This window comes from Pantherophis guttatus, chromosome 6 (genome assembly GCF_059756535.1).
Source record: "Pantherophis guttatus breed Tessera chromosome 6, ASM5975653v1, whole genome shotgun sequence".
Classification (NCBI taxonomy): Eukaryota; Metazoa; Chordata; class Lepidosauria; order Squamata; family Colubridae; genus Pantherophis; species Pantherophis guttatus.
This window is the reverse complement of record NC_142068.1, coordinates 102,535,092-102,550,000: the sequence shown is the minus strand read 5'-3', so window position 1 is coordinate 102,550,000 and position 14,909 is coordinate 102,535,092. Positions and strand designations below refer to the sequence as shown.

The 14,909-nt window shown below is 37.7% G+C and overlaps 1 protein-coding gene across 1 annotated transcript in view; it reads right to left on the bottom strand.

The window, feature by feature from the left end:
* NRG3 (neuregulin 3) overlaps positions 1-14,909 on the bottom strand; it is a 567,176-nt gene that overhangs the window by 118,536 nt on the left and 433,731 nt on the right. The window contains exon 3 of the mRNA XM_034434743.2: positions 1,516-1,589. Within this exon, the coding sequence (XP_034290634.1) occupies positions 1,516-1,589 (74 nt within the window). The remainder of the gene's footprint in view (positions 1-1,515; positions 1,590-14,909) is intronic.

Sequence of the window (14,909 nt, the reverse complement as noted above, 5' to 3'; positions counted from 1 at the left end):
GCTCTTCAAAAGCAAAATGTCTTTAAGGAAAAACTAAGTCCAGTTGCCTCTTGAAAAGGCACCTTTGGGACAACCATGACCTGGATGACTAAGCATCTCCATACAGACTTCATTAGGCCAACTCAAATCTGCGTTTCATTGGTCTGAAACACTATCCTCACTTTCCATGTTGGGGAGCAATCACCACAAAGGCACTTTTCAAATAAACTATGCCCAACACAATTTTTTAAATTCAACAATGGTAGAATCTTCTCAGTGAAGTCTCAGACCCAGTTTTGATGGTCAACTATGTGCATTCTTCTTCAGCAAATTTAATTTTAATTTTAGATAACTGATTTGGGGGTCACTGAATCCTAAACTACGGTTAATCAGTGACCCATTTTTAAAAATATTTTAGCAATGTATGAAGATTCTTGCTTTGATGTTTCAAAGAGTTGGCCCTTGGTTTTCTTTTAAGAGGATTTTCTTTGACTGAAAATTGTACTCTGCAAAAAGAACTTCTTTTTTAGACCCTTATTTGAAAACTACAAAAACATTGGTGCACCCAGGAGAAACAATCTGACTTATTTCATGGAATGAGCCTGCATTTCACCAGTAAGACTGGACTCTTGGTTTCAAAGGTCAAAACGAAATTTGGTTCTCCTTGTACCTATTTCCATTTTTGAATCAGCTTTATGTATTTGATTTGATCAGTTCATTTAATCAATCAAATTTTCTTCTTCTTCTTTTAAAGGGACATAAATGGGACTCAAATTTTGCTGTCAATTCGGTATATAATGATTCAGAAGAATGTCCCTCTTGTAACTCTTTTATTACAAAATTTTGTTTTCTTTGAATCTATTTTTTTTTTTAATTTGATTTATATGCCGCCCTTCTCCGGAGACTCAGGGCGGCTTACAATGCGCTAAGCAATAGCCTTCATACTTTTGTATATTTATACAAAGTCAGCTTATTGCCCCCACAAACTGGGTCCTCAATTTACCTACCTTAGAAAGGATGGAAGGCTGAGTCAACCTTGAGCCTTGGAGAGATTCGAACCAGCAGTAAATTGCAGGCAGCTGTGTTAATAACAGGGTGCGTAGACCACTGTACTATCAAGGCTCTTTGAATTTTATTTGAATTTTTGAATCAGTTTTCTATGTCTGATACAGTCCATTGACTTAATCGATCAAGTTTTCTTCTTCTTCTTCTAAAGGGACATAAATATTCACATGGGACTAAACTTTTGCCATCAATTCAGACTCAGAAGACTGAGTCATCTTGCAACTCTTTTTCCTCCTTGGAAGCCTAGTTTAGAGGAGGAGGAGGAGGAGGAGGAGGAGGAGGAGGAGGAGGAGGACGAGGAGGAGGAAGAGCCCTCTCTCATTACACCAAACACTTTGCAAGGACTTAAGAGTGAGATGGGATGAGACCTTGACATTCAGTGAAAGGTCACATTTTCATGGCAAATGTAACCTCTGGCAAGCAATAAAGACAGAAGAAGTGGGGGGGGAGAGAAAAGAAAAGAAAACATACTTGGATCTGACAAGATGGAGTCGGTTTTCGGCAAAAATTGGTCACAGCGGACTCCTTGGTAGCCTTCTTTGCACCTGAGAAAAATGGAAGAAATGACAAACATACGCATGCGGTAATAACAAGCTAATTTCAAAACATCATTTGAATGGAAATCTTGTTCATAATGCACATAATTGTTCATAATGTTCACCCACCTCTGGAGGTTGTGGGTGCTTCAAAACTGGAATTTTTAAAGAAGAGATTGGACAACCGTTTGTCTGAAAAGGTACAGGGCTTCCTACTTCAGCAGGAAGTTGGACAAAAGACCTCCCAGGTCTCTTCCAGCTCTGTTCTTCTGTTATTGTGTTATGTGTCAAGGGAGTCCACCCATTCATAACTAACGGAAGGCTCAAGGGCAATTATTTCCCAATTTTCTATTCCACTAACAGTTTCTGATGCATTGTTCTAGGGTGCACATGGTTCAAGTTGTTTTTATTTGGCTACTTTAATTATATCTGAGTCCTACACCTAGTTTTACTCACCTGACCTACAATGTAGGGCTTCATTCGGTGTGGTGGATAGATAGGTGGGTTTGGCCTGCAGAAGGACACCCATACAGTCAATTGGAAGAAGTGTTGAAGTGGTACTCGGGCTAATAAGCATGCCTTTGAAAAGCAGCCGTGCACCTCTCCTAACAGCACGAGCAATCAACCAGTGGAACGGCTTCCCTTCATTAGTCACTGCTCCATTCACTGGAGGCTTTCAAAAAGAGACTGGACAACCATTTTAACTGAAATGGTATAGGGTATCCTGCTCGAGCAGGGGTTGGATTAGAAGACCTCCGAGGTCCCTTCCAACTCTGCTATTCTGTGTTATTCTATGCATGTAGAAATAATCCTTCGCAAGTTTATATTGCAGGGGGAAAAACCAATATATATGGGATATCTGTATTCCAGGGAAATTTCTCTGCTACATCTCATATCTTCTGTTATAAATGCTAAAACCTTTTTTTTAAAAAAAAAAAAAACCTTTCCATAACCCATCAAGATTTCTCAGAACAAAATAATGTGTTAGGGCGTTACTTAACAAAGCCATCAATGACATTACTCTTATTCAGACAATTTAAGACCTAAGATCTTTTTGATAAGATTATTTATAAAAACCAGCAATGAATTCTCAGTGTTATTCTTTGGTAAACATAGAGTTATCTTTTGTAAAAGACCATCAAGCAATTTTTAATGAGCAGGGATATAAATCAGAATTCACTACAATATTGATCGATGATGGTAATTAAGGGCAGAGGAATGCAGAGTTGTCAATTCATGAGTAACCAGCTACTGCAGTCTTGGAGTTGGTCTAGATCAGGAAATTGCAAACCTGGGTTGAAAAATGAGGAATCCTAAACATTCCCTTCTTTTCTCTATGTCACTTTCCCTTTCTATTTCGTAATATGGATGGAGTCTTCTCCCCACAATTTCTCCTACCAACCAAACCAAGATAATTTTGTGAAAATCATGGGAAACCAGGTCCAATCAGATCTAAAGAACTCTTCTGTACCCTAGTGGTTACAGAATTGCTATTACTTGAATTTCATCTGGACACAACCTGGATTAACTAATCTACAGACATATTATGATCATCATTTTAGCCTAGACAAATAGAAAGAGACATTTGGCAGATGGCAAACTGAAGGCATGGAACATCGCATCTCCGTATAATATCCAGAGAATCAAAAGTAAGACATAAATACATATACAAGAAATAAACTTGTATTCAAGGTGATGTAGGGGAAGGATGAAGGCTGTAGTTCAACTATCCATTTGGCAATACACAACGTTTATGACAGACATGACATAAGCACTGAGCATTGCCCGTGTTGATTTTCTGCTCGAGACATGGACGTCTAAAGAGTCTGAAGGTAACTTTTGGGAAAGATGTAATGCATGCTACACATAGCTTAGAAATATGTAGGTAAAGGTAAAGGTTCCCCTTGCACGTATGTGCTAGTCATTCCTGACTCTAGGGGACGGTGCTCATCTCCGTTTCAAAGCTGAAGACCCAGGACTGTCTGAAGACAATTCCATGGTCATATGGCCGGCATGACTAAATGTCAAAGGCGCATGGAACGCTCTTACCTTCCCACCAAAGGTGGTCCCTATTTTTCTACTTGCATTTTTTTAATGTGCTTTTGAACTAGCTAGGTTAGCAGAAGCTGGGACAAGTAATGGGAGCTCACCCCATTATCCGGCACTAGGGATTTGAACCACTGAACTGCTGACTTTTCAATCAACAAGTTCAACGTCTTAGCCACTGAGCCACCGTGTCCATGTATATTTTTATATATATAAACTCTCTCTCTCTCTCTCTCTCTCTCTCTCTCTCTCTCTCTCTCTCTCTCTCTCTCTGTGTGTGTGTGTGTGTGTGTGTGTGTCTTCTTAAGTTTTCGCGGGTGTGTGTATGTAAAAAGTTAAAATCTCGGGTGTTTTCCCGCGTCATTATAAATTTGTTAGTTAAAATGTTTAAAATCCTGGCTAAGATCCCAGCTCAGAATCCTCTAAATTCCCAAACAAAAACCCTTTGTAAGGTCTTTCTATAAAATTTTCAATTTTTGAAAGACCTTACAAAGGGTTTTTGTTTGGGAATTTAGAGGATTCTGAGTGGGGATCTTAGCCAGGATTTTAAACATTTTAACTAACAAACTTATAATGACGCAGGAAAACACCCGAGATTTTAACTTTTTACATACACACACCCGCGAAAACTTAAGAAGACAGATATCACACCTCTATGGGGAGGAAATGTACAAACTCATTAGTGAAAAGTTAGAAGTAAGAAGGGCTGTAATATTATGTGATCTAAGTTTCCTACGCCGTTGTCGAGACCAAGGAGTTATACCAACATGTTTTATAGTTAAATTCCACCCTATGTCTGCTTCTATTAAACATATTTTATGAAGAACAGAAATGGCATTTTTGAGAAATGAACTCCATAACAAAAGGTTCTTATTAGATCAAACAAACAAGGATTTATTAACTCTGCATTTGAAAATAAGTAATACGGTTCACCCTATTCTGTGGGACAAAATAAAACTTCTGGCCCTTTGGAGGGCTGAAACTGAGACCTTTTACAAAAGTAATAGACATCAAAAGAAATTTGAAAACTTAAAAAATCAAGGGAGACCCCCTAGAGTAACATAGCATCATCTGAAAAAGGTAGTTTACAATGTTTCTAATAGAGAGCTGACTACAGCAGAAACAAGCATCTTAACAAAAGGCTTTAATTTTCCAGTAACACCCAAGAGAATTCCTATAGAAACAATAATATGTGAAGTGGAAGCCAGCTTAACAAAACTTAATGTTGAGGATGCTGATAAAATTAGGCATGAGGTTACTAACATTATCTGCACTAGTAAACCCCCAAAAAGTAATCTGCCCAGAGAAGAATATAGAGCATTGCAGGAACTAAGAAAGGATGACAGCAACTTCCGGTGGCACCGCAGGCACTGGCAGATGTTCCTTTTGGATCGTCAGCCCTGCGATCTCATTAAAATCGCTAAGACAGTGCAAATCAGCTGACTGGCGGTTTGGAAATCTTCCCCTCGGGAGAAGAGAGGAAGGCGAGCAGCCGGACAAAGGTAGAGCTCCCCAAAAGCCCTAGGAGTAATTCTGGGGCTTGGAGGGTGAGAGCTCCCTGGTAGTCCGACTGAGCTCCGGATCCAGGACTTTTCTGCTTTAAGCAGAACAAGACGCCGCAACCACCCCTGCAATCAACATTCAGCTTCAAAATAATTTTAAAGCAGGCAGAACAAAAACAGGAGTCCTAGTAACTGCAAGTACTGAACTTTAACTCTGTATCTATATTTCTTCCTTCCAAGATCTTCAAAAAGGAAAGGAAAAATGGCGCCTGAACTGTAACAGGGCGTGGGAAAAGTGAAAGTTATAGTGAAAGTGATTGTTAACATCATTAGCGCTTCTAAGGCTGCTCAAGACTATTGGATTCTATACTAAAGAAAGAAAGATTTAAAGTGGAAAGATTACAGTTTGGACTTTAAATAAACTATAATACTTACAAAAGATTTAAAAACATTTGGACTTACTGATTTGGTTGCTGTAAGACGTATAAATTGAGTTAAAAATGGCTTCTAAGCAAATAAAATCTGGCTTTAAAAGTGCTGGAGGATTGCCAGCACAACCATCAAAACTACAATCTTTGTCTACTTCAAACCCACAAATATTAACTTTGGAAGCTCTACAGGAATCTTTACAGGAGGCTTTTAAGCAACAAACCTCTGTTTTAGAGGGGAAAATTAAGGGAGTGTCTGATGAGATGGCTGAAATTAAGGAGGTCATTCAAACTCAGAATAAGGAAATAAGAGAAGACATAGTAATGGCATTTCAGGTCTGGCAAAACACATTGAATTGTTGGATGAAAGAATAGAAGAAATTAATCAGTCTAATGTGAATTTGGAAAATAAAATGGATGAAGTTCAGACCAAGGTGGATAGGGCAGACGATGAAGTGGTGATGTTATAATATAGAGCGATGGAATTTGCCCTGAGAGTAAGAGGTCTGAGAGAACATAATCAAGAGAATCTGAGAGAGATCTTTGCAGAGGCTTTTGCAAAGATAACTGGAGAGCAACAAGCAGATCTTTCATTGCAAATTGACAAAATATATCGCGTTAATTCCTGGTTTGCTAGACAGAATCAATTGCCAAGAGATATTGTGATTTATTTTACAACAAGGAGGACCTGAAATGAAATTTTACAAGTCTTCTATAAAAATAAACTTCAAATGGCAGGACAAAAGGTTTTAGTGCTGAAAGAAATCCCCCCAAAAATGTTGAGAAGCAGAAAGGAGTTTGCTTTTTTGGTGGATGAACTTAGAAATCGACAGATTCAGTTTAGGTGGGATGTTCCAGCTGGACTGGTGGTGAATTACATGGGAGAAAGGCATTGCCTTAACACAATTTGGAAGGCAAGAGATTTTTATACTAATGTATTAAAGGCTGGATGCCCATCATTTCCGGAAATGAGGAGAAGAAAAGAAGAGCTGGCAATACAGGGACAGAAGGAAAGTAAACAGCCACAAGCTGCAGGAGAGACCTCACTTATTGAAGAAGATTTATTGCAACTTTTTGGTACTGTTCAACCTTTGGAAGTAGCAGAAAAAAGAGAAGAACCAAAAGATCAAAGACAGACCTGAGCTGCAGCTAAACGAAAAGAACAAGACTTAAAGATACAGCAAACCCAAATGAAAACTCAAGAAGCTACAAAAACAGAAGCAGTGGGAGGAGAAAGGCCAAAGAGAAAGGTGCAGAAGGATCTTCAGCTGGCGCTTCTGAAGCTTCAAGGCCCCAAGAATGGCAACTACATTTTTGACCTGGAATGTCAATGGTTTAAATTCACCACAAAAGAGAAAGAAAATATTTCACTATTTGAAACAGTTTAAAAATGATGTAATTTGTCTACAAGAAACACATATTAGAGTGACAGACCAAAAATATTTGATAAATTCAAGATTGGGAACACATTTTGTTGCATCTGCTCCAGAGAAGAAAAATGGTATAGTTATATACCTAAAGACAGATTTAACAGCCAAACTAATTGAGGCAATTGCTCAAGGAAGATACATTGCAACTGAATTTCTAATAGAAGGGAAGAAAACACTTTTAATTGGAGTATATGCTCCCAACCAACAGCAAGAAAAATTTTACAAGCTTTTGCATACCGAAATAATACAATAGGATTATAAATCGTGTATATTAATGGGTGATTGGAATGGAGTACTGGATACTCAAAAGGACAAAAAAGGATTACTTCAAAATACCCAAAATCAAGCAAGATTGCCTAAATCTTTTTTTGACATGATGGATGATATGGAGCTGAGACTTATCTGGCAGGAACGAAATGTTGAAGAAAAGGATTTTACTTTTTTTTTTTGATAGACATCAATCTTTTTCTAGGATTGATTTTATACTAATCACTAATTATTTTTTTTCTAGGGTAAAGAAGACGAAGATATGTTCAAGAATTTTATCTGATCATAGTCTGGTGTGGATGGAATTAGAGCAGGAAAAGGGAGCTAGAAGGTCTTGGAGGCTAAATGAAAATCTGTTTAGATATGAGGAAAATGTGAAAGAATGTAAAAAACAAATGAAAGAATTTTTTGTTATGAATATGCATAAGGGTACATCTATGGAAATGGTTTGGAATGCAAGTAAGGCATATATGAGAGGAACCTTAATACATTTGAATAATAAATATAGACGTAGACAAGAAAAGAAACGAAGGGACTTAGAAGAGGAAATAAAAAAGAAAGAGCAGGCACTTATACTGAATCCAACAGATAAGAAAATAAAGGAAACAATAAATTTGTTGCGAGGGCAGTTCAACATGTTGATGGCAGACCAAGTGGCAACTAATTTACAATATGCTAAACATAATACTTTTTGTAATGCGAATAAACCAGGTAGATGGTTAGCCTACTTGTTAAGGAAAAAACAAAAGCTACGTACCATAGAAAAAATAGAATACAAAGGTAAAGGGGTATATCAACAAAATATGATTTAAAAAGCTTTTTTTAGAATTCTATACAAAGTTATATGCTAGTGATACAATTCGAGATAAAGACATAGATAGATATTTACAGGAGGAGAATATTCCTGTAGTTACACCAGAGCATAGGGAAGGATTGAACCAACCAATAACTTCGGAGGAAATTATTTTAGCAATTAAACAGTTAAAAGGGGGTAAAGCTCCAGGCAAGATGGACTGACAGCTGTTTGTTATAAAAATTTGCAGTTAGAAATGGTAGAACCGCTTAAGGAATTATTTAGTAGGATTCAAGCTGGAGGAGATGTACCCCCATCCTGGAGAACAGCTTTTATTTCATCGATTCCAAAGGAGGACCAAGATCGTAGTCAACTTAAAAATTATAGGCCAATATCGCTTTTAAATACTGATTATAAGATTTTTGCTAAAATATTAGCAAATAGGTTAATGGTAGTTATGCAACAAATGATTCATAATGATCAATCTGGATTTATAAGTGGGAGACAAATGAAATGTAATGTAAGACAAATTGTAAACTTATTGGAATATTTGGAAAGAAACAACCAAGTCCCTGCAGTGCTTATTTTTTTGGATGTGGAGAAGGCATTTGATCGACTGAATTGGCAATTTTTATTGAAAATAATAGAAAAGATGCAGTTTGGAGAGTATTTTACATAATCTATTAGGGCAATATACCAGAGACAAACAGCACAAATAATAATTAATGGTGGTTTAACAGAAACTTTTAAAATTGAAAAAGGAACAAGACAGGGATGCCCTTTATCACCATTATTGTTTATTTTAACTTTGGAACTTTTATTGAACAAAATACGAGGGTCAAATAAAATAAAGGGAATTAAAATTAGACATCATGATTATAGACTAAGAGCATTTGCAGATGACTTGGTTGTTACTTTAACTCAACCAGTACAATCAGTTACAGGTTTAATGGATATAATTAGCCAATATGGACAAATGTCTGGATTTAAAATAAACAAACAAAAAACAACGATAATAACTAAAAATATGACAGTAAAGCAAAAAGAAGAACTAGAAAGATTAACAGGATTTGAAATAGTAAAAAAGGTTAAATATTTAGGGGTATATATTACAGCTTCAAATGTAAAATTGTATAAAAATAATTATGAATTGTTATGGCAAAAAATACAGAAAGAGATGGAGAATTGGGAAAACTACAATTATCTTTGTTGGGAAGAATAGCAGCAATAAAAATGAATGTTTTACCTAGGTTTTTATTTTTGTTCCAAATGATACCAATACTCAAGAAAGATGAAAATTTGAGGGAATGGCAGAAGGGTATTAATAATTTTGTTTGGGCAGGGAGAAGACTGAGAATAAAGTTAAAAATAATGCAAGATATACGTGAAAGAGGAGGTCTTAAAATGCCTAATTTAATTATACTATGAAGCAGCTGTCCTATCAATAATTAGTGACTGGATTAATTCAACAGAAGAAAGAATATTGAATATTGAAGGATATGATTTGTTATATGGTTGGCATGCTTATTTATTATATGATAAGAAGGTGGATAAGACCTTTAAAAGTCATATATTAAGGAACACCTTGTTACGAGTTTGGAAAAAGTATCAATATAAGTTAAATTATAAGATACCTATATGGGCAATACCCAGACATGCGATAGAGAATATAAGTATAGAACAAAAGCAAGAGGTGATTACCTATAAAGAGCTCCTTAAAATGGAAGGGGGTATATTGCAGTTAAAGTCTTTAAATGCATTAAAAGAAGAAAGGATAATTCAAACTTGGTTTCAGTATGGACAGCTGCAAGCTAGATGGAAAGAAGATCAGAGAATTGGTATCATGCAGAATGAGGAAAATTTGGTAAAACAAATTAGAGATCAAGGCCAAATGCACATAAAAAGATTATATAATATATTGATAAAAATAGATTCAGAAATGGAATTAATTAAGGACTGTATGATAAAATGGGCACAAAATATTCAGGAACCAATAATGATGGAAACTTGGGAAAAAATATGGGTTAGAAATGTGAAATTTATGCAAGCACAAAATTTAAGAGAAAATTTTTATAAAATGTTCTATAGATGGCATTTAGATCCTAAAAAGTTAGCTTGTACGTATCCGAATTTGCAATCTAAATGTTGGAGATGTGATTGTGATGATGCCACTCATTATCATATATGGTGGACTTGTAAAAAAGTTAAAGCATTTTGGATTAAAATATGGTAGATTATCCAAAATATTCTTAAAAAGAAGATAACGTTTACTCCACAGTTCTTTCTGTTGGGTATAATCACAGATTGTACGGTTATAGAGACTAAATTGATTTTAAATGTAATAACTGCAGCTAGACTTTTGGTGGCGCAATATTGGAAGAAGGAAGATCTGCCTACTATTGAAGAATGGACATTAAAAGTAGCGAATTTAGCAGAAATGGCGAAAATTTCAGCTTATTTGAAAGATCATTCACAAGAAAGATATATATCGGAATGGAGAAGATGGATTGATTATATTCAAAACAAATATCGGACTAAAAAGTATCAAATAGCTTATGAATGAATAGAAAAATTAAGAATATTTATATTTAGTTAAGTAAAGGGGGAGTTAAAGTGTGAAGGGGGGGATAGGAATCCATAGTTAGTTAGCTTAGTTTAGTATATGATTGTTAATTGTTATACCCTGTATTTTGTTCTGGGAAGTTCAGGGTGGGTTGGGGATAAGGAAGGGAGGGAGGGATGGGGAAATATTTGTAAAACTTCTTTTTTTTTTTTTGTAAAATCTTTAATAAAAAAAAGGAAAAAAAAGAAAGGATGACAGCATAATCATACTGCCCGCAGACAAAGGCAATGCCACAGTGATAATGAATATGGTGGATTACGACAAAAAGTTACTCGAGCTCCTCCAAGATGTTACATATAAAACCTTAAGTACTGACCCAACCATATATTTAGAAAAAACTACCAAAACCAAGATAAAGACCAGTTCCATAGATAAAGAAGTTCAACAAACAATCATCCCTAGAGAGAAGTCATCGAAAACTCCAAAACTATATGGCCTCCCAAAAATACATAAAGAGGGCATACCTCTCATACCCATAGTTAGCTCCATAGACTCTCCGCTACAAAACTTGGCTAAGTATTTAGCCAAACAACTACAACCGTTTGCGGAATCGATTGCTTCTTATGTGCAGAACTCATATCATCTCATAGAAATTCTGAGAAACCAATGCATAGAGCAGGGTGACCTACTTGTAAGCTTTGATGTGGTCTCATTATTCACCCAAGTACCCATTATAGAAGCTCTAGCAACGATCAAAAATAAATACCACCCACCAAACCACATCATAAAATTGGCAGAGCATTGCCTTTCTAACACCTAACTTCATGTACGGAGGGCAAAGATATAAACAAATGCAAGGGGCACCAATGGGATCACCGCTCTCCCCAGTTATTGCCAATCTGTTCATGGAGGGATTAGAAATTAAGGCGTTGGAACAAACTACTTATAAACCAAAATTATGGCTCAGATATGTAGATGATACGTTTGAGAAAAACCAACCGTACACCCGAAGCCAAGCCAATAGACACAGACTGGGATTCCCAACCAATCAGAATGAAGAGGTGGGGCCATCCCAGCAAAGCAGACTACCAGCACCAGATTTGAAATAGTAATGGCAGTTGCTGCAAAAGACCCCTTGCATAAGCCTGATGATGGCAGATGAGATTCTGCCGAAACGTTGCCAAAGTGCTCTCAATCTTACACAGGAGAAGACCCGAATACACCAAGACTTGCATACCTGTACCCGTGAAAATCTACAAAAACAAATATCTTACCTCTACGGGGAGGAAACCTTCCTTCTGACCAGGACCTACGAGAAATTCAAAGTCCGAAGAGCTACCATCTTATGTGACCTCACATTCCTACGAAACTGCCGAAACAAAAACTTGATCCCCACATGCTTCCAACTAAAATTCCATTCTAAAACCTCAGCCACTGAAAGGATCCTGAAAAGGACTGAATTAAGCCTAATCAGAAATGAACTCCACAGGAAAAGATTCCTACTAGACCAAATCAACAGGGACCCACTCACTCTTCACCTCAAACTCAGCAACAAAATCCACCCAGCACTCTGGGACAAATCCAAACAACTAGCCTTCTGGAGAGCCGAAACAGAAACTGCCCACAAGACAGACACACACACCAACAAACTCCACAGACTAGAAAAACGCCAGAAGCCCAACCCCCCTCCACAGCAACTCATGAAACAAACAGCACATAACATATCAGACAGGACCCTCACCACAGCAGAAACCAATGTCCTTTCCAAAGGATTCAACTTTGCAGTCGCCCCCAAACGCATCCCCACTGAAAACATCATATGTGGAGTTGAAGCCAGCCTAACCAAAATCAACCCAGATGAAGCCAATAAAATCAGACTTGAAGTCGCCAACGTCCTCTGCTCCAGCAATCCACCCAGAAACAACTTTCACCAAGAAGAACAAAAAGCACTCACCAACTTGAGGAAAGACAATAACATAATCATTCTCCCAGCAGACAAAGGCAATGCCACACTGGTGATGAACACATCTGACTACCAAGCCAAACTATCCAACCTACTCCAAGACCTCGCTTACAAACCTCTAAACACAGACCCAGCACCTACCTGGAAAAAACCACCAAATCCAAAATAAAAGCCTCTCCCATCAGCGAAGAGATCCAGCAAAGACTCATCCCCAGAGAGAAATCATCCAGATGCCCCAAGCTCTATGGCCTCCCCAAGATACACAAAGAAGGAACACCACTCAGACCCATAGTCAGCTCCATAGGCTCACCTCTACAGAATCTTGCCAAATTTCTTGCCAAACAACTTCAGCCCTACGCAGAATCCATTACCTCTCACGTACAAAACTCATTCCACTTCATAGAAACAATAAAGAAACAAAACCTACAACCCAACGACCTACTTGTGAGCTTCGATGTCATATCCCTCTTCACCCAAGTGACTATTAAAGAAGCCTTGACAGCTATCCAAAATAAATAACCCCCCCCCAAACACATCCTAGATCTGATCAACCACTGCCTAACCAACACATACTTCATCCACAATGGACAAAGATACAAACAGATAGAAGGAGCACCTATGGGATCACCCCTCTCACCCGCCATCACAAACCTGTACATGGAACACGTTGAAACCAACGCCTTAGATAAATCTGAACACAAACCTAAACTCTGGCTGAGATATGTAGATGACACTTTCGTAATTTGGCCACACGGGAAAGAAAAACTGGACAACTTTCTCACACATCTCAACAGCCTACATCCCAAAATACAATTTACTATGGAAACAGAAGCTAACAACAAACTTCCCTTTTTGGACATCCTAATCTTCAAAAAACCCAATGGCTCCCTAGGACATACCATCTACAAGAAAAAAACACACACCAACAGCTACTTAAACGCACAATCACATCACCACCCTGCACAGATCAACTCCGTAGCCAAGACTCTCATCTCCAGAACCAAACGCCTAGCCGACAAAGACCACCTGGAAACTGAATTACACACTCTCACAAACGTATTAATCTCTAAAGGATTCCAAAGAAACACTATCACCAACCTAATCCAAAGGGAGACACCCCCCAAGAACCGAGACACAAAACAGGACAACGGCATCGCCCTCCTCCCTTACATCAAAGGCACCACAGATAAAATCAGCAAAATTCTCCACAAACACAATATCAAGACAGCCTTCTGCACTGACCAAAAAATCGCCAACATTTTAAGAAATCCCAAAGACAAGATCCAGCTAGAAAACCGAGGAGTCTATGAAATACCATGCAAAATCTGCCCAGCCACATACATTGGACAAACTAATAGGATAATAAATGCACGCATTGCAGAACACAAGAACACAGTCAGAAAAGAAGAAAAAACTTCCTCCCTTTTCCAGCACCTTAAAGCTACAGGACATGAAATTGATTTTGAAGGAACCAAATTAATCTCCAAAACTGAACACCTCAACAAGAGAATAATTATGGAAGCCATTGAAATAGAAAAACACCCCCAAAACATGAATAAACGTGACGATACCTCCCGCCTGCCAGACATCTGGAAACTAGCCCTTGTCAACAAACGAGTCCCAGCACCCACAGACAGAAAAATCTACACCCCAGAAGCCAGACACACACACCCCGAGACCTCCAGCCAAATCACATTCCAGCCAGCCACAAAGATGAAGCCCTGCCACCTGGTGGAGAAAAACCGACCGTACACCCGAAGCCAAGCCAATAGACACAGACTGGGATTCCCAACCAATCAGAACGAAGAGGTGGGGCCATCCCAGCAAAGCAGACTACCAGCAGCAGATTTGAAATAGTAATGGCAGTTGCTGCAAAAGGCCCCTTGCATAAGCCTGATGATGGCAGATGAGATTCTGCCGAAACGTTGCCAAAGTGCTCTCAATCTTACACGGGAGAAGACCCGAATACACCAAGACTTGCATACCTGTAACCGTGAAAATCTACGAATACACACACACACATATACAGTATATATATATATATATATATATATGTATGTATATATGTAGGTCTTTGGTTATATATATATATATATATAAATAAACAAACTATTATATATTTATATATATATAAACTGCTTTGCCTAACAATAATAGAATAAAATGTGGTGTTTCCCACAAGTTGTCAAAGAATGTTTCATAGCATAACACCATCCCTAAAACATGTCACAATGAATGCAATGAGATTTTTCTTTTAATTGCCTGCCCCTCCCCCTGTGGATATTACTTCCAATCTATATTATTGATGCAATTTAATGAAGAGAAATGATTTGTACC